The sequence below is a fragment of the Staurois parvus genome, unplaced genomic scaffold (assembly GCF_062004578.1).
Source record: "Staurois parvus isolate SC_StPar_1 unplaced genomic scaffold, SC_StPar_1.0 ptg002686l, whole genome shotgun sequence".
Classification (NCBI taxonomy): domain Eukaryota; kingdom Metazoa; phylum Chordata; class Amphibia; order Anura; family Ranidae; genus Staurois; species Staurois parvus.
Genome location: NW_028320482.1, coordinates 1,411,694 through 1,431,394, shown reverse-complemented (window position 1 = coordinate 1,431,394; position 19,701 = coordinate 1,411,694). Strand labels below are relative to the sequence as shown.

The 19,701-nt window shown below is 47.0% G+C and overlaps 2 protein-coding genes across 2 annotated transcripts in view; both read left to right on the top strand.

Moving 5' to 3' along the window:
- The first annotated feature begins 904 nt into the window (after positions 1 to 904).
- On the top strand, positions 905 to 3,413 carry LOC149429917 (uncharacterized). The gene is made up of 3 exons (XM_089666364.1): positions 905 to 2,693; positions 2,784 to 2,951; positions 3,159 to 3,413. Exons 1-3 carry the CDS (start codon positions 2,451 to 2,453, stop codon positions 3,411 to 3,413), a joined length of 666 nt encoding a protein of 221 aa, XP_089522490.1. The 5' UTR covers positions 905 to 2,450.
- Positions 3,414 to 4,887: 1,474 nt separating this feature from the next.
- The window catches only part of LOC149429913 (uncharacterized), a 195,738-nt gene continuing 180,924 nt past the window's right edge, over positions 4,888 to 19,701 (top strand). Inside the window, 5 exon segments of the mRNA XM_089666363.1 lie at positions 4,888 to 5,865; positions 17,280 to 17,486; positions 17,613 to 17,754; positions 18,139 to 18,846; positions 18,849 to 18,945. Of these exon segments, the coding sequence (XP_089522489.1) occupies positions 4,906 to 5,865; positions 17,280 to 17,486; positions 17,613 to 17,754; positions 18,139 to 18,846; positions 18,849 to 18,945 (2,114 nt within the window). The 5' untranslated portion in view covers positions 4,888 to 4,905.

Sequence of the window (19,701 nt, the reverse complement as noted above, 5' to 3'; positions counted from 1 at the left end):
AAAATGTTCCGGAGGTTGAGGCAGCAGGATTTAGCCAGTGAGTGGATGTGGGGCCTAAGGGAGAGGTCAGAGTCTAGGATTACACCGAGCACCCTGGCATGAGGGGAAGGACCAATGGTTGTGCTGTTGATCCTAATGGTAAAGTCACAAGGCAGATAAGGCACAAAGTGAGTTTAATTGCCACCTTAATCAGCCACAGAACCCGTGTAATTAATATGTGTTTGGCTTTAAAGGGATGAGGTGTCAACCCTACATTACCCATCTATAAAGACATACAGTCCATACACACACAGCACAAGGTTGGCGTGACACTACCAGACGGTTCTCGGGGCTGCAGTTCCTCTGAGCTCCACAAGGTGGTGATCTCACTTTTACCCAGAAAAGAAGTCTCTATGGAAGACAGACAGGAAGTGATGTCAGGTACAGACAGGAAGTTCTGGGTGAGGTGAACGGGGAGGAAGTAGAGAGGAGACATTGGTGGAAGTGGCAGTAGAGGAGGTAATAAGATGTTATTTCCTATTTACAAGCAGTAACCCCCGTAATGTCCATCCTCTTCCTCCATGGTCACGTCCGTCCTCTTCCTCCATGGTCACGTCCGTCCTCTTCCTCCATGGTCCTGTCCTTCCTCTTCCTCCATGGTCATGTCCGTCCTCTTCCTCCATAGTCCTGTCCGTCCTCTTCCTCCATAGTCCTGTCCGTCCTCTTCCTCCATAGTCCTGTCCGTCCTCTTCCTCCATAGTCACGTCCGTCCTCTTCCTCCATGGTCACTGTGACATCTTTTATCTCCAGCAGATGATGATACACACATATATAGTGTGGGAACCCAGATGAACCCCTTCAGGGGCACAACATTCCCCCACTTCCGGGGCCGGAACATTCTCCTCATTGTGGAGATAAATTTTAGTAATATGGTCCTCTAAACAAACAGCACTGACAATAAATAGACAAGACAAGGACCATCCTGACCATACATGGCCTACAAAGGGCAATGATGACACTACACAGGCAGCCAATGGGCAATCATTACACTATGCAGCCAACACAATGATGGAGTGCCGGGGTCAGGAGTATGGAGCATAGAGCCCCTTACATTGCTGCTCAGGAGGAAGAAAACATTCCCCAGCCGGCCATGAAGAATATGTTCCATCATTGGTGTCAGAGGGAGGAAAACACTGAGGGTTCTGAGGAAAGTAGAGCAGCAGAGGGGGTACTGAGTCTGAAGGACTTTGAATCCCATGAGGGGTAGTATAGCTGAAGGACTCCGGGCCATTGATAAGGATGGTGGGCAGCAGAGCTTTGTAGGAATAGGAGGCTGTAGGACTCCTGTAAGGTAAGGATGGGGCTTTTGGTCTATGATGGTCCTCCTATCTGCACTTACAAAAATGAAGGCGACCTTCACCTTCTTACCATCTCACTGGTCAAATAAAATTTCCTAAAATATCATGTGGAGCGAAAAAGGGCAGTCCTTCATTCCTTGGTGGGAACTCATTCTTGGGGGAGGCCTGTTTTAACAGCATCACCTAACAGATGGTCAGGGGTCAGTGTTGTGCATCTAGGAGAAGCAGTCCACTACCTTCCCATGACACAGGCTCTGGCAGTGCCCGGGGCTATCTGTTTGTGCAGTGACTAACATGTGGTCAGGGGTCAGTGATATGCATCTGGGGAGGCAATCGAATACCTTAGGCATAGGCCTTAGGAATACATAAGCTCTGGTAGTGCCAATGCTGGAATCCAGAATTCCAGGATCCCATTGCCACTCTGTACTCTGGATACTACAGTATACTTGGCAACCAAGAGAACAAACCCCTAGCCCCCACCCCCTGCCATCCTCCTACCCACACTGGGCTGCCATTGGAGGGAAGAGAACAGACTCCTCCCCCACAGCTCTCTACTCCATCAGCAGCATTGTCCTACTATCCAATCCAATTCCTTCTCTTACTGCAGAGAGTGACAGTGACATCACTCCTGTCAGTCAGCAGGTTGCCGGAGATCAAAGCCTTGTACCCAGAGATCTGGCAATTATCCTGATTAGCCGGTAACCGGGGCCAAAAGTCAGCAAGTTCCCCTTCCTGGACATCATGATGGACCTACATTGACCTCACAGCACTGCCTCAGAGCAAACAAGAAGACAGAATGAGGATTGCATTTATGATCTGGCATGCTAAAAGAGTTCTGGGACCTCAAAAATCTAGCAAACACTAAACAGTCCAAACTAAATGTGTTCCCATGGGGGCAGTAGTTCTGAAATGTACAGCAACCCTCTTCTCCCCCTTGAAAAGAAGGACTGTATTTATCATTCCTTGTCTGCAGATCTAAAACTAATCAAAACCAGTTTAGAGACCAAACAAACCCAAAAAAGGAAAGGGAACTTCTGATTCAGCAGGCCAAGAGGGTTCCGGGGCCTAAAAAATTATAGCAACCACTAAACAGTCCAAACAAAATGTGTTCCCATGGGGGCAGTAGTTCTTACATGTCCAGCAGCCCTCCTATTCCCCCCTCACATCCACATACTATTATTGTGTGACCAATACCATCCAAATCATTCTTACTTTCATTTCCTGAATTATTCCATCTACAAGGAGGCCTGTATAGATCACATGATGGCACCAATGAGGATGGAGGAGGACTGGAGTCACATGACTGAGAAGATACTAAACCTCACCCTGGAGATCATCTACCTGCTGACCGGAGAGGTGAGGAGGATTCTGGGAGGTCACATGACATCACTCTTATCTCTATTAATAAAGGAGGATTGTTGTTGATAATTGGCTTTTCTAATATAGGATTATGAAGTAGTATTGAAGTCATCTGGCAAGCGAATGCCACCCACCAGCCATCCTCATGGCCCATCCACCATAGTGCCTCCACCTCAGCCCCTGACACCTGAGAGACACAACATGCAGAAGATTCTAGAAGTCACCAAGAAGATGATGGAGCTGCTGACAGGAGAGGTGAGCGGTGCCGGGAATTCTGGGACATTCTCCAGTAACAGACAAGGGATGTGTCTGGATGGTGACTGTATCATTGTGTGTGTCAGGTTCCTATAAGGTGTCAGGGTGTCACTATCCCTCGCCATGATCAGGTAGATGATTGGCAATTATTGGTAGTTCTGATTTATACACAGCATGTTTGTTACAATTAATGTTGTATATATTCAGAGTGGAAACCTCGGGGATGATGGTATTGTTGTTAAAGAGGAGGATGAGGAGTATGGAGTGATGGAGGAGCTTACTGAAGGACACAAGGATATGGTGGAGCCACCTAATACCAGGAACCCACCAGAGAGATGTCCCCGTCCTCTGTATTCCCGGGATTCCACACAGGAAGGTCACACCATCCCTCACCATTACAAGGTTAGTGTGTTGCAGCAACTAAAAGCATGGACTGTGGAGACAGTGTGTGGATGTTTTTAAGTGATGTCACAATGTTAAAGTTTATATTTTAAAGATGTTATTGTTGATCTTTTTATTGTTTTAGGGTGAAGATCTGATAGATATAAAAGTTGAGGTTAAATCAGAAGAAGAAGAGGCGTATGTGAGGGATGATCAGCAGTCTATGGAGGAGGATGGAATAACGGGGACATTTATAGAGGAGGACACTCCTACAGAGATCAGCACAGGTGGGTCATGAACACTAAATCCATTCCTCCACCCATACTGCTCACTGATTGGTCCAGAGTAGGGCGGGGACTGGGTGATATCAGCCTGTAATCCCCTGGTCACTTTCCTGAGCTGTGTTCCCCGTCCTGTATTCCTGGATTTCTCTCGGATAATCTTCCTTCTCTGTGCTGCAGACACAATTTATGTATCTAGAATGGATTTATGGAGATTCTGGGGTTCAGTTGGCAGCAAAATGTGGATTTTCACCGTAGGTGTTGCTCAACCTAAGCACCTTGTGCGTGTGCCTCCAGTCTTCTGCCCCATGCCTGGATCTAGCAAGATCTCTGACAGAACAATTCTCCCAGGGTTACTTGTTCTGTTGTCTGCTGGCTGTGCCGGGTGGAGGGATATGTCTGTATAGTCTCAGACCCAAGTCACTGAGTGCAGTTTCAGGAGATGGGAGGCAGCGGTGTGGGACCTCTGCAACTTGTCTACAGGAAACATTTAAGCTATCAGTGATTACTGAATATCAATATTATGTGTCCTGACCCCTGAAATATACACTCTATATTGCACATTCCATAGTCCTGACTTCTGCTTTCCACCCACTGCTATATATACACATAATATGGATTCTCTTTTGTTACACCCATTTCCTACCAGCTGGACATTTTATATCTGATGATGTGATTGGAGCACAGACTTTTACATGGTGATAATAATGTGATAACATCCTCCAACTTTAGACCCTTAAACAGAAAGTGATGAGTGAGGAGTTAATACCCCAATGATGGTGGTCTTCAGGATCAGTCCAGTCTTTATCTTGGTTGTTCTCCCTCATCCTCACTCTCTGACCTCTGGTGGGACTATAATCCCCTCATCACTATCCCTCCTATAAAAGACAGTTCTGGTTGTTTCCTCACTCTCTGACCTTTGGTGGGGCTCAGCCCTGCTGTTCTTCATGACTAAATCATGGACTAAATAAGGAAGTGCAGTACTTCTTGTGTTGGGAAGATGGCGATGAGTGATAGAGGGGGTGGGGACCCTCGTCCTATAATCCCCTCATCACTGTCCCTCCTATAAAAGACAGTTCTGGTTGTTTCCTCACTCTCTGACTAAGGTCCATGAATAAAGAAATGACCTGGTAGGAGATCAGAGGAGCCATTTCCTAGTTCCCTTGAGGGTGGAATTGTAAGCTCCTCAGAGACCAAGCTGCCTGATGTGGGCGGAGTCCTGGTTTGGGGGAACCAATCAGCTCTTGTCTAGTAATCCTCTTTGTCTTTGCATTTTAGTCCATGGCCGGGAGATGAGGAAAACCTCCGAGGATTGTCTCACTTTGTCTCCAGACTGGAAAGTAGAAGATGAGGACATCACACAGTATAGTCCAGGAGAAAACCCGGCTCCCTCCAATGTCCATCTGGCACCACCCAGTGTAGATGGACCATCGGATTCCTCGTATCCTGAGGACCCTCAGACTGTGCGGGAAGGGGCCAGCCTTCATACAGAGAAGAGGTTCTCCTGTACTGAGTGCGGAAAGTGTTTCCGGTTTAAATCCCGTCTTACCGTACATAAAAGATCTCACACGGGTGAGAAGCCATATTCTTGTCCTAAGTGTGGGAAATGTTTTTCACAGAAGTCCAATCTTTCTATTCATCAGAGGTCTCACACAGGGGAGAAGCCGTATTTCTGTCCTGAGTGTGGAAAATGTTTTTTACAAAAATCTGAACTTGTCACACATCAGTGGTTTCACATGGATGAGAAAATGTTTTCTTGTCCTGAGTGTGGGAGATGTTTTTCAAAGAAATCAGACCTTGTCACACATCAAAGATCTCACACTGGGGAGACTCTATATTCATGTCCTGAGTGCGGTAAATGCTTTGTAAAAAGATCAAAACTCGTTAGACATCAGAAGTCTCACACTGGTGAAAAACCGTATTACTGTTCTGATTGTGGGAAGTGTTTTTCAGAGAAGTCAAATCTTATCATGCATCAAAGGTCTCACACTGGGGAGAAGCCTTTTTCTTGTTTTGAGTGTGGGAAATGTTTTGTAACAAAGTCAGTTCTTATAAAGCATCGGAGATTGCACACGGGGGAGAAGCCATATTCCTGTCCTGAGTGTGGGAAATGTTTTTCACAGAAGTCCAATCTTTACAGACATCAGAGATCTCACATGGGGGAAAAGTCACTCTCCTGTCCTGAGTGAGGGAAATGTTCCTCACTGAAGTCCTGTCTTACTCTACATAAGAGATCCCACACAACCTTCGAGGTGTAATAGTGCCTTGAGTGCGGGAAATGTTTTCTAGATGAATATTGCTGGACATCCCAGCTCTCATGTGTGGAAGAAGCACACCCTGATATACACCTCAGATATACTCCATGGCTGATCTTCATTATGGAAGAAACAGTTCATAAGGAGATCAGTGGTCACCAAAGACATAAATGAATAGAAGTCTTGTGACTTCTATCAGTGTCCAGCAGAGCACATGTTAAAGACGTGGATGAAATGTGGGACCGGGTTGGCCATTGATAGCAGGAAAAGAATAAAAATGGAGGCATCACCTTTCATTGGCTGAGTACATTTTGTGGTGGAAGATTTCACAAACACTTAGAGGTCTGTTAATAAAGCATTTGTTGGATAAATGTGACAAGCATTTACTGTGTCATGACCAATTCTGTCCATATTTTATTTATTACCGTATTTATCAATCTAGTGGCAGTAATGCGGTATTTTTCCACTTTAAGGTCATTCAGGAAAAATGCTGCATTATGGCCATTAGACGAAGCTGATGATCACAGGAAAGAATAAAGAAGTTCCTCAAGCTAGGGGTTGAAGTGAGGTGGAGATCTGTAGGTAGGTGATGGAACACCTGCAGTGAGAAGTCAGAGGTGAGAGTTTCCTGATCTGGGTAACGGAACAGGTTTTGTATTTATTGGGAGAAAGCAGCTCTTGAAATCCTAATGTAAGTAAGGTGGGAGATCGCAGACCAACCCTAAGAGAGGACAAACCATTGTAAATGACAGAAGATGGGTTCACATTAGTGGACATAGGAGGACAAGCAAAGCAGTTCTGTGGTCACCTCATCAAGTGAGAAGAACCTGGTTCAAGAAGTATTTCTTCACACATTATACCCGGGGGTTAAGTGAAACATATGACATTGGAAGGGATATCAAACCATACACCTCAGACTGATCAGTAACTGATGATGGTATTCTATAAAATGTTACTAAAGCAGTCAGATTAGAATTGGAGAGGTAAGTCCCACTGACTGGTGCCGTTGCACCCAAATTAGCTATGACCGACGTTACACAAGCACAAGAAACAGAAGACGCCATAGACTATGGCAGCACCACTCATGCTTCACTTGTAGAATGAACTGTACGAGTTGATACTTGTAACGGAACCGGACCCCGACTGCAATTGGGTATTTCAATTAGGATACGGCTTCCTCGCCTGAACACCGACCGCAGACCATACAAGACTAGGAGATACCAGTCTTGAAGTAAACCAGGAAATAGACGACTTTATTTTAACACAGATACAAGATATATACATTTAAGGGAACAACCCCTCCTTCCTGCATAATGACACAGGGTGGGATAATCTACCTTTAGTAACGAGACACACCAGCAGACAGTCCCATCAGGAGGGAGGCTGCTGGAGACACCCCCCCCCACCAAGTCAATACACATAGACACATACATCCCATAACAGTTTGCTCTCAAGTAAGACACACAATAGAGCAATGGCATGCAACCACATGGCATTAAACAGTCCACAACCCCCCACCCAGGGGCAGACTGACAACTCATGGGGCCCCCGGGCAATAGGGGATCATGGGGTCCCTGTGTCCTTGCCCAAACTCAAAAAAGCCTATGAAAAAGGTACCAGGGGCATCTCATGGGGCCCCCTACTGACCCCGGGCCCACGGGCAGTGCCCGAGTTTCCAAATGGTCAGTCCGCCCCTGCCCCCACCCCAATATTAGGCCAAATCACCCTGTACCCCTAACAGGCACAGGGTGACTTACACATAAGAGGGATATGGGGAGCTGAGACAGGGGTCTCCCCACCTCTCCAAAGTGAGTTGTGTTCCATGGGCCCCCCCATCCAAAGTGACTCCCGTTACAATACTCTACCAAGAAATTGTACAATCTCTGGTGCTGGCAGGTGCAGGAAGAAAGTGTGAAGATGGTCCAGCAAAGTTTTCAGATAATAGTGGCAAAAGGAGTGGCACTACAGTATGGAGACCGGGGTCTTGTAAGAAAGTTTTTGGAAAGGGGAGGCCATGCTAAGCTTGAGACATACTGAGAAAAGGAAATGTACAAATCAAGGGGAGTAGATTGAGCATATCTAATAAAGATAAACCAGAGAAAGCCAACAAATCAAGAGTGATTCATCCCAACCTGCTACTTCCTGCAAATGGTTTGACTGTAGAAGGTGTTACACCGGACAGGACAAAGACAAATACCAGTAGGACAATGATAGGAGCAAAAGCAAGCAACAACCCAGAGAGCACCGATTCAGATACAAGGGGCGTAGATAAGGGGGGAATTGGGGGGTCCAAACCTCCCCAGAGTGTCAGTGTCAGCCTCTGCAAACACTGACACTGGATGCGCACCAGATGCATAACACAGCTGTCTCCCCTCCAGTCAGAGAGCCACTGCCACCTACTAGGTCTAGCTGTAGTGCCCTTCTGTACCCTTGCCTGACTGGCAGTACACCTCAGAGCTCCGAGATTCATAATGCCCACCTCCAAGACATAGGAACCACCCCAATCCAATACCTGTTCAAGGCTTGGTCGGATCATGCTAAGCTTTGGATAGGCAATTGATTTAGGAAGCCTTTTTCAACTCATTTACAGAAAGCAGACTGCACTACTGACAAACATTTTAGAGGGAGTTTGAACCCTCTATCCCCCCAGATTCAATAGAAAAATGTACAATTCCTATGATTGGTCTACAGTGGAACCAAAGATGGTACACAGTTGTGACCTTCTCCACCAGTTAGTCTTCCCAATTTAAATCAGTCTGGAATGGGTTTCATCCCCATGACCCTGAGAGCAGACTTGTTCAATCCAAACAGAACATCATTTGACTCTGAGAAAAAGACAGCTGTTTTTTGTAAGAGTCCAAAGAATGATTTTATTGGAGTGACACACTGAGGTCTGTCAGCTATCATGAATGTTTTCCATAATGTGTGTCACATACCTGATAGAAGTCTGAATTGACGAGGTCAGCCTCTCTTGTATCTCCAACCCAGGCCCCACTGAAGATGGGACAGATGGTGATGAGGGACAGGAGAAACACGAGTGCCTGCGGATATTGATTGCAGAACTTGTGGCTGGTGGTGTAACCTCGGTAAATCAAGCAGGGCATCCAGTCAGGAACAGCAGATGCCGGCACGGCCAGCTGAGGTTAAGGAAGCACTCCACTGGAACTGCAAGATCTGGGTACGTGGCTTGCCGGAACTTCTGATAAGTGTGAGGCCGGAACACACCATGACAACTGGAGCTGATATAATGGATAGCCAGGACGAGCACTTGGCAGGACTGTAGAGCCGGAATCGTAGTCAGAGTAATAGCCAGGGTCAGCAGCAAGCAGGCGATGAGGTACCGGAACATCAGACAGGGACAAGGTCAGGAGGAAGCCAGGATCAGAAACCGATGAGCAGAAGCATAAACAGGATCTAAGAGCAGATCAATGGCAAGCCGGGTCAGTAACGGATATACGCAGGACACTGGGAATTAGCTGAAGACCAGTCAGCACTGACAGAGAGTAAGAGCCTCCTTTAAATCGTCCGTCTGGTGCCAGAAACTGTGGGCACGCTCCCACAAGCACCTGTGTACGGGCATTCTTGCACGCATGCGTGAGCCTATACTCGTTTTTATTAGCAATGCACCCTTGCTCATTTCTATGCATGATGTTGCACACATGTGCATTTCTATGCGCTAGTCAGCTTCATTCGGTGGCCACAATGTGGTATTTTTCTGAAATACCTCAATCAGAAAAATACTGCGCTTTGGCCACTAAATGGGGCTGACGATTGTAGAAAATACCCGCATCAGACTTGTTACTGGAATCTACACAACGGTTACATATAGAATGAGCAGCATCAACCTTCACTCTGCGACCAAGACCTAGTATCACGTACCTGGTGCTGGAGGCCAATGGAGAGAGGGCTTCCCTTGCGGCTAAGTTCCAGACTCCTCTGAAGATGGGATAGAAGGGTTCAGGCCCAAAGTAGCATGGGGAGCAGGAGGGCTTGTAGAGATGATCTGACAGGTTGCTTGTCAGAGGTTCACCCAGGAGTACAGCTGTTGTACTGGAGTGGTGTCTGCAGACAGGTGGTGCCCGTGAGAGATAGTAGGTCTTCAGTGTAGCAGATGACTGAAAAGTAGCCGGGGTCAGGGGGCAGGCGGAGATCAATGCAGACGTAGTCAGATTTATAGCTGGGGTCATACACAGGATAGCACAAGAGAAGATCTGTTAGCCAAGCCAGGGTCATACACAGGAGAGAAAGAGAGAAGATCCGTTAGCCAAGCTGGGGTCATACACAGGAGAGAAAGCGAGAAGATCCGTTAGCCAAGCTGGGGTCATACACAGGAGAGAAAGCGAGAAGATCCGTTAGCCAAGCTGGGGTCAGGTCAGGAGACGGGCAGAGAAGACAGGTCCAAAAACAAGCCGAGTTGGTAACAGGAGATCACAATAGCAAGGAAACATAAGGACAAAAAGGTACTGAGGAGCCAGAGATCAACCAGCAATTGGAGAGAGTGATTGGCTTCCTTATAAAGGCTGTCTGGCACCAAAATGGGTTGGTGGCATGTGCAACTGTGCGCCAATGCGCATTTATGTGCACCAGGGTGCAAAGTACTGCAAAGTACTGGCAAGAATGCCAGGTCTTTGAGTACCACTGTGGACAGAGCCTTGACACCTAGTCTGGCAATGCACAGAATGATACCAATTAGACTCAGCCAGATAATCTTCCAGTATTGAGGACCTGTGGCCTGGTATGGTTTAAGAAGAGGCATGCTCACCCCCTCACTTCCCCAATATTTCCTGGTCAGCCAGGCTGCATGTTCAAATATGGTTCTAGAACCATCCTTTTTTTTTGCACAAGGTTCCCTCCTAAAAACCATGAAGGGTTTAGTGTGAATTTCAAGGGTAGGAGCTGACCCCCACGTAGTTTTTTTTTAATTTTCTTTGCATTCACCTGTCGTCTGGGATTCTCTAGTTGATAGCTGAATGAGCTGGATGGGGATACATAACCAATATGCCGATGGCTCCCTAATACCCAGCCTGAGTAAGAAGCTGTCACCCTTAGCAGTGGTAGTTATACTGCAGCTGGAGGTTCAACTATCCTGAATACCCATTTTGTCTGGCTGTTTCCAGGCCTGGAGCTTACAGGTGAAACTCAAAAAATTAGAATATTGTGTAAAAGTTCATTTATTTCTGTAATGCAACTTAAAAGGTGAAACTAATATATGAGATAGACTCATTACATGCAAAGTAAGATAGTTCAAGCCGTGATTTGTCATCATTGTGATGATTATGGCATACAGCTCATGAAAACCTCAAATCCACAATCTCAGAAAATGAGAATATTCCATGCAATCAATAAAACAAGGATTGTACATAGAACAATATCGGACCTCTGGAAAGTATAATCATGCATATGTACTCAGAACTTGGTTTGGGCCCCTTTTGCAGCAATTACTGCCTCAATGTGGCGTGGCATGGAAGCTATCAGCCTGTGGCACTGCTGAGGTGTTATGGAAGACCAGGATGCTTCAATAGCGGCCTTCAGCTCTTCTGCATTGTTCGGTCTCATGTCTCTCATCTTTCTCTTGGCAATGCCCCATAGATTTTCTATGGGGTTCAGGTCAGGCGAGTTTGCTGGCCAATCAAGCACAGTAATCCCACGGTCATTGAACCAGGTTTTGGTGCTTTTGGCAGTGTGGGCGGTGCCAAGTCCTGCTGGAAAATGAAGTCAGCATCCCCATAAAGCTCGTCTGCGGAAGGAAGCATGAAGTGCTCCAAAATCTCCTGGTAGACGGCTGCGTTGACCCTGGACTTAATGAAGCACAGTGGACCAACACCAGCAGATGACATGGCTCCCCAAATCAACACAGACTGTGGAAACTTCACACTGGACTTCAAGCATCTTGCAGTGTGTGCCTCTCCATTCTTCCTCCATACTCGGGGTCCTTGGGCCTCTCCATTCTTCCTCCATACTCGGGGTCCTTGGTCCTCTCCATTCTTCCTCCATACTCGGGGTCCTTGGGCCTCTCCATTCTTCCTCCATACTCGGGGTCCTTGGGCCTCTCCATTCTTCCTCCATGCTCGAGGTCCTTGGGCCTCTCCATTCTTCCTCCATACTCGGGGTCCTTGGGCCTCTCCATTCTTCCTCCATACTCGGGGTCCTTGGGCCTCTCCATTCTTCCTCCATACTCGGGGTCCTTGTGCCTCTCCATTCTTCCTCCATACTCGGGGTCCTTGTGCCTCTCCATTCTTCCTCCATACTCTGGGTCCTTGTGCCTCTCCATTCTTCCTCCATACTCGGGGTCCTTGTGCCTCTCCATTCTTCCTCCATACTCGGGGTCCTTGTGCCTCTCCATTCTTCCTCCATACTCGGGGTCCTTGGGCCTCTCCATTCTTCCTCCATACTCTGGGTCCTTGGGCCTCTCCATTCTTCCTCCATACTCGGGGTCCTTGGTTTCTAAATGACATGCAAAAGTTACTCTCATCAGAAAAGAGGACTTTGGACCACTGAGCAACAGACCAGGTCTGTTTTTCTTTAGCCCAGGTAAGACGCTTCTGACGTTGTTTGTTGTTCAGGAGTGGCTTGAGCGGACAAGATGAATACGACATTTGAAGCCCATGTCCAGGATCCGTCTGTGTGTGGTGGCTCTTGATGCACTGACTCCAGCCTCAGTCCACTCCTTGTGAAAGTCCCCAACACTTTTGAATGGCCTTTTCCTGACAATCCTCTCCAGGCTGCGGTCATCCCTGCTGCTTGTGCACCTTTTTCTTCCACACTATTAATGTGCTTTGATACAGCACTTTGGGAACATCCAACTTCTTTTGCAATTACCTTTTGAGGCTTTCCCTCCTTATGGAGGGTGTCAATGATGGTTTTCTGCACAACTGTCAGGTCAGCAGTCTTTCCCATGATTGTGATTCCTACTGAACCAGACTGAGAGACCATTTAAAGGCTCAGGAACCCTTTGCAGGTGTTATGGCTTAATTAGCTGATTAGAGTGGGACACTTTGAGCCGAGAATATTGCACCTTTTCATACTATTCTCATTTTCTGAGATTGTGGATTTGGGGTTTTCATGAGCTGTAAGCCATAATCATCACAATGATGACAAATCACGGCTTGAACTATCTTGCTTTGCATGTAATGAGTCTATCTCATATATTAGTTTCACCTTTTAAGTTGCTGCACTGAAATAAATGAACTTTTGCACTATATTCTAATTTTTCAAGTTTCACCTGTATGTCTAGTGGTGGGTGTAGTGGTCCCTTGCATTGGTGACCAATGGGAGAAGGATCCCCTTATATCAGTGGTTAGTGTAGTGGTACCTTGCATTGGTGACAAATGGGAGAAGGACCCTCTTATATCAGTGGTCAGTGTAGTGGTCTCTTACATTGGTGACCAATGGGAGAAAGATCCCCTTATATCAGTGGTCAGTGTAGTGGTCCCTTACATTGATAACCAATGGGAGAAGGACCTCCTCATATCAGTGGTCAGTGTAGTGGTCCCTTAAATTGGTGACCAATGGGAGAAAGACCCCCTTATATCAGTGGTCAGTGTAGTGGTCCCTAAAATTGGTGACCAGTGGGAGAAGGAGCTCCTTATATCAATGGTCAGTGTAGTGGTCCCATGTATTGGTGAACAATATTGAGTTGGCCCCGCCCTTTGCAGCTATAACAGCTTCAACTCTTCTGGGAAGGCCGTCCACAAGGTTTAGGAGGGTGTCTATGGGAAGGTTGGACCATTCTTCCAGAAGCACATTTGTGATGTGCACTGATGTCGGGGGAGGAGGCCTGGCTCGTAGTTTCCATTCTAATTCATCCCAAAGGTGTTCTATCAGGTTGAGGTCAGGACTCGGTGCAGGCCAGTCAAGTTCCTCCACCCCAAACTCGCTCATCCATGTCTTTATGGACCTTGCTTTGTGCACTGGTGTGCAGTCATGTTGGGAGCATGGAATTATCCAAAATGTCTTGGTATAATGACGCCTTCTGTCACTGCAGAGGACATGTCTCCACTGCTCTAGAGTCCAGTGGTGGCGTGCTTTACACCGATGCTTTGCATTGCACTTGGTGATATAAGGCTTGGATGCAGCTGCTCGGCCATGGAAACCCATTCCTTGAAGCTCTCTACGCACTGTTGTTGTGCTAATCTGAAGGCCACACCAACTTTGGAGATCTTTAGCTATTGACTCTGCAGATAGTTGGTGACTTCTGTGCACTGTGCTCAAGGAGCTAATAAGTGGACAGGGGGTGAATAGGGGACAGGAAGGTGATGAAGGGGAAGAAAGGAGGAGCAGGACAGTGAAGAGGGGGTACGGGGGGTACAGAGAGGAAAGGAAAGAGGGTGAAGATAGAGATAGTGCAGTGGAAAGGGGGGAGAAGAGTGGGACAAGGCAGCAGAAGGGGATGTGATGGTGAAGAAGGGGATGAGAGATGAAGAGGGGTACAGGACAATGAAGAGGGGGTAGAGATGGGCAGAATGGGGCTGAAAATTGGGGTGAGAACATGGAGTGTAGTTAGGGATAGAATAGGGTACATGGGGGCATTGTCTCCTGGAAGTGGAAAGCTGGGTTGATATCACACATTCAGTGCAGATAGGGAGTGGAGAGCAGTTCCCGAGCAAGGTGGTGGGACATAGAAAAGGCCACCCCTCCTCCTTCCACCAGGACCCCGCACAGCTCCCTCATCCCCCTTCTTCCACCACACACAGGGCCCCTGATGACTCTCATAAACACACAGAGCCCTCCTCCAGGCACTACCACCTCTCAGAGGGTGGGATACACAGCGAGAAGCCATGACTTCTATATACCTGGCAGGGTTGGAGAAGCCAGGCACTCATCACTGGACACACCGCAGGAGGAGCATCCAGAGAGAAGCCCATTCCACACACTCTGCCCAGCATCCTGATTGGTCCGGAGAGCAGGAAAGTCTCTTGAGTGTTCTCTGATACCCACCCAATGCTGATCACTACGTGCTCATTGGCTACTTACAGCCCCAACTTAGCTGTAGTTTGGTCATTAAATGCCTGGCCTCAAACACCTTTACACCTTACGATCTGATTCTCAGAAACAGCCCGAGGAGCAGACATTGTGGAACAAATTGCTAAAAAGTGTAACTGTCCTGGCAAATTCAAGACTATCCACCTAACATACAGTACATATACCAATCAGTTATAACATTATGACCACCCACCTAGTATTGAATAGGTTTCCCTTTTTGCTGTCAAAAGAATCCTGAGGAGCTATGGACTCCACTAGACCTCTGAAGGTATGCTGTGGCACCAAGCCATCAGTAGCGGATCCTTTAAGTCCTGTAGGGTGTGTGGTGGGGCCTCCATTGATTGGACTTGTTTTGCCAGTATATCCCACAGTTGGATTAAAATCTAGAAAATTTGGAGGCCAAGTCAGCAGCTAAAAAAACCTTCTTCCATTACTTTGTGGACCAGTTCTGATGCTCGTGTCCCCATTGTAGGCACTTTTGGCTGTGGTCACGGGTCGGCATGGGCACCCTTACCAGTCTGCGGCTACACAGCCCCATACACAACAAACTGTGATGCTCTTTGTGTTCTGACACCTTTCTAGTAGAACCAGTATTCACTCTTTCAGCAATTTGATCCCCGGTAGCTCTTCTATTGAATCAGACTACACAGACCAGCCTTCACACCCCACCTCCATCAGTGGCCACCCATGACCCTGTTGCCAGTTCTCCAGTTTTCCTTCCTTGGACCACTTTTGGCTGATTCTGACCACTGAAGACTGGGGACATCCCAGAAGAGCTGCATTTTTTTAGTTGCTCTGACCCAGTCATCTAGTCAATGCAATTTGACCCTCGTCAAAGTCGCTCAAATATTTCCAACACATCAACTTCAGGGACAACATGTTCACTTGGCGCTTGATATATCCCACCCAATTTCAGATGCCATTGTCACAAGATAATCATTGTTATTCACCTTACTGGTCAGTGGTCATAATCTTACGACTGATCGGTGTACAGTACATACACACAGTACAAGGCTGGGTTCACAATCTAGGATGTTTCTCAGGGCAACAGTTCCTCTGAGCTCCACAAGACAGTGATATCACTTCTACCCAGACAGGAAGTCTCTATGGAATACAAGCAGGAAGTGATGTCAGGTACAGACAGGAAGTGGTCAGGTACAGAGAGGATGTGATGTCATGCACGGACAGGAAGTTCTCGGTGAGTGGGGAGGAAGTAGAGAGGAGACGTTGGTGGAAGTGGCAGCAGAGGAGGTAATAAGATGTTATTTCCTATTTACACCGAATAACTCCCCATCATGTCCATCCTCTTCCTCCATAGCCACATCCGTCCTCTTCCTCCATAGCCACATCCGTCCTCTTCCTCCATAGTCACGTCCGTCTTCCTACATGGTCATGTCCGTCCTCTTCCTCCATAGTCACGTCCGTCCTCTTCCTCCATAGTCACGTCTGTCCTCTTCCTCCATAGTCACGCCCGTCCTCTTCCCCCATGGTCACGTCCGTCCTCTTCCCCCATAGTCACATCCGTCCTCTTCCCCCATAGTCACGTCCGTCCTCTTCCTCCATAGTCACTGTGACATCTTTTATGTCCAGCAGATGATGATACACACATATATAGTGTGGGAACCCAGATTAACCCCTTCAGGGGCACAGCATTCCCCCACTTCCGGGGCCGGAACATTCTCCTCATTGTGGAGATGGGTCACCTACTCACCTCTAACAGACTATACAACTTTTGTCGGGGATGGGGGGGTTGTTTCGGGGAGATTGGAATATGTTTGTCTTTATTTTATAACATTCTAATAAGAAGAAAGATGGAAAATTTAATTTGTAGGAAATGTCCTGAAAACTTATTACTCCATAATGATCCCGATCTCAGATATTCATCCTGAATTGTGATCAGTAAAGCCTCCAGAGAACACGGAGATCACAGGGATAGGATGTGTCCTGGCAAAGCCCAAAGACAACGTTCATCTTTCAGTTTAGGAGAGGTGGGACGCACCCGGGAGAAATTATTCTGTGTACAGAAACCTCACAGAGCGCCCCCCACAGCTCCTCCTCCCAATGTCCTCCAATTAGAGTCAGAGAATCCTATGACATCACACTGACCTCACAGCTCCTCCTCCCAATGTCCCTCCATCCGGAGTAAGAGAATCCTATGACATCACACTGACCTCACATCTCCTCCCAATGTTTTCCAACCAGAGTCAGAGAATCCTATGACATCACACTGACCTCACAGCTCCTCCTACCAATGGATCCAGTAATGGGAACCCACCAGAGAGATGTCCCCATCCTCTGTATTCCCGGGATTCCACACAGGAAGATCACACCATCCCTGACCATCATCAGGTAGATAATTGACAATTATTTGTTTTTATTTTTTATAGACCGCATGTTTGAAAGATAAAATAGAACAACCATTGTAACAGAGTGGAATCCTCGGGGATGATAATATTGATGTTAAAGAAGAGTATAAAGAGGAGGATGAGGAGTATGGAGTGATGGAGGAGTTTTCAGAAGGACACAAGGATATGATGGAGCCACCTAATACCAGGAACCCCCCAGAGAGATGTCCCCGTCCTCAGTATTCCCGGGATTCCACACAGGAAGGTCACACCATCTCTCACCATTACAAGGTTGGTAGGACAGAGCATCTCCAACATGGACTTGTGGAGACAATGTGTGAATTTTCTTTAATGTGATGTCACAATTTTAAAGCTCATATTGTACAGATGTTATTGTTGATCCTTGTCTTGGTTTAGGGTGAAGATCTGATTGATATAAAAGTTGAGGTTAAAGCAGAAGAAGAAGAGGCATATGTGAGGGATGATCAGCAGTCTATGGAGGAGGATGGAATAACGGGGACATTTATAGAGGAGGACACTCCTACAGAGATCAGCACAGGTGGGTCATGAACACTAAATCCATTCCTCCACCCATACTGCTCACTGATTGGTCCAGAGTAGGGCGGGGACTGGGTGATATCAGCCTGTAATCCCCTGGTCACTTTCCTGAGCTGTGTTCCCCGTCCTGTATTGGTGCGCCAGAACTGTGGGTACACTGCGCTAAACGTGTTGCAGAAAAACTGCACTATATCAGTGTGAAAGGGCTCTAAAGTCCATGAATAAAGAAATGACCTGGTAGGAGATCAGAGGAGCCATTTCCTAGTTCCCTTGACGGTGGAATTGTAAGCTCCTCAGAGACCAAGCTGCCTGATGTGGGTGGAGTCCTGGTTTGGGGGAACCAATCAGCTGCTGTCTAGTAATCCTCTTTGTCTTTGTATTTTAGTCCATGGCCGGGAGATGAGGAAAACCTCAGAGGATTGTCTCACTTTGTCTCCAGACTGGAAAGTAGAAGATGAGGACATCACACAGTATAGTCCAGGAGAAAACCCGGCTCCTTCCAATGTCCATCCGGCACCACCCAGTGTAGATGGACCATCGGATTCCTCGTATCCTGAGGAACCTCAGACTGTGCTGGATCGGACCATCCTTCATACAGATAACAGATTTTCCTGTACTGAGTGCGGGAAGTGTTTCTATTTTAAACATCATCTTTATGTGCATAAAAGATCTCACACAGGTGAGAAGCCACATTCATGTCCTGAGTGCGGGAAATGTTTTTCACAGACATCCAATCTCTACAGACATCAGAGATCCCATACAGGGGAGAAGCCGTATTCCTGTCCTGAGTGTGGCAAATGTTTTTTGCATAAATCACATCTGACCTCACATCAAAGGTCTCACACAGGTGAGAAGCCATTTTCTTGCCTGGAGTGCGGGAAATGTTTTTCAGAGAAGGCAATTCTTTATGATCATCAAAGATTGCACACGGGTGAGAAGCCGTATTCCTGTCCGGAGTGCGGAAAATGTTTTTTAAGGAATTCCACTCTTTCCGTACATCTGAGATCTCACACAGGGGAAAAGCCGTATTCCTGCCCTGAGTGCGGGAAATGTTTTGTACAAAAATCAAATCTTGTCAGACATCAAAGGTCTCACATGGGGAAAAGCTGTTTTCCTGGATTGAGTGCGGGAAATGTTTTGTAAATAAACCACACCTTGTTTTATATAAAAGGTCTCACATAAGGGAGAATTAGTATTCTTGTCCTGAGTGTGGAAAATGTTTTTCACAGAAGTCCAATCTTTACAGATATCAGAGATCTCACGGTGTTCCTGTCCTGAGTGAGGGAAATGTTCCTCACTGAAGTCCTGCCTTCCTGTACATCAGGGATCTCACACAACCCTCGATGTATTAGTGCCTTGAGTGCGGGAAATGTCTTCTAGATGAATGTTGCTGGACACCCCAGCTCTCATGTGGGGAAGAAGCACACCCTGATATACACCTCAGATATACTCCATGGCTGATCTTCACTATGGAAGAAACAGTTCATAAGGAGATCAGAGGTCACCAAAGACATGGATGAATAGAAGTCTTTGTGACTTCTATCAGTGTCCAGCAGAGCACATGTTAAAGCTTGTAGGAGGAGTTTCCTTTCTGCTCTAGCAGGATGCAGGGCCCCTGCCCTCTGTCTGGACAGGGCTGATTGGTCCTGTGCTGATCACATGCATTCTCCCAAGGAAAAAAAAAAAGCCTCTCTAGCAGTAGGACAGTGTTTTTAGCTGGACTGGAGCGGAGGTAGGGACTTTGATACCAAATTCGACCAGCCACTAAGCACCTTTCAGAGGCCAAAGTAATGGCAACCAGAAACACAACCGTGCAAGTCAAAAGAACTAACGGTCTCAAACAGATTTTTGTAACACAGGAGGAACCAAATTGAGATCCCATAGGGACAAGGGCAGTCTGACCAGAGGAACAACACACATGATGCATAGGCACGCACCATTAAATTCT

What these genes read in the sequence shown, in the direction of transcription:
- LOC149429917 (XM_089666364.1), top strand. Translation starts at nt 2,451, where the DNA reads ATGGGGGCAGTAGTTCTTACATGTCCAGCAGCCCTCCTATTCCCCCCT. An exon ending in TCTACCTGCTGACCGGAGAG is followed by an intron (nt 2,694 to 2,783) that starts GTGAGGAGGATT and finishes TTTCTAATATAG; the next exon opens with GATTATGAAGTAGTATTGAA. An exon ending in TGGAGCTGCTGACAGGAGAG is followed by an intron (nt 2,952 to 3,158) that starts GTGAGCGGTGCC and finishes GTATATATTCAG; the next exon opens with AGTGGAAACCTCGGGGATGA.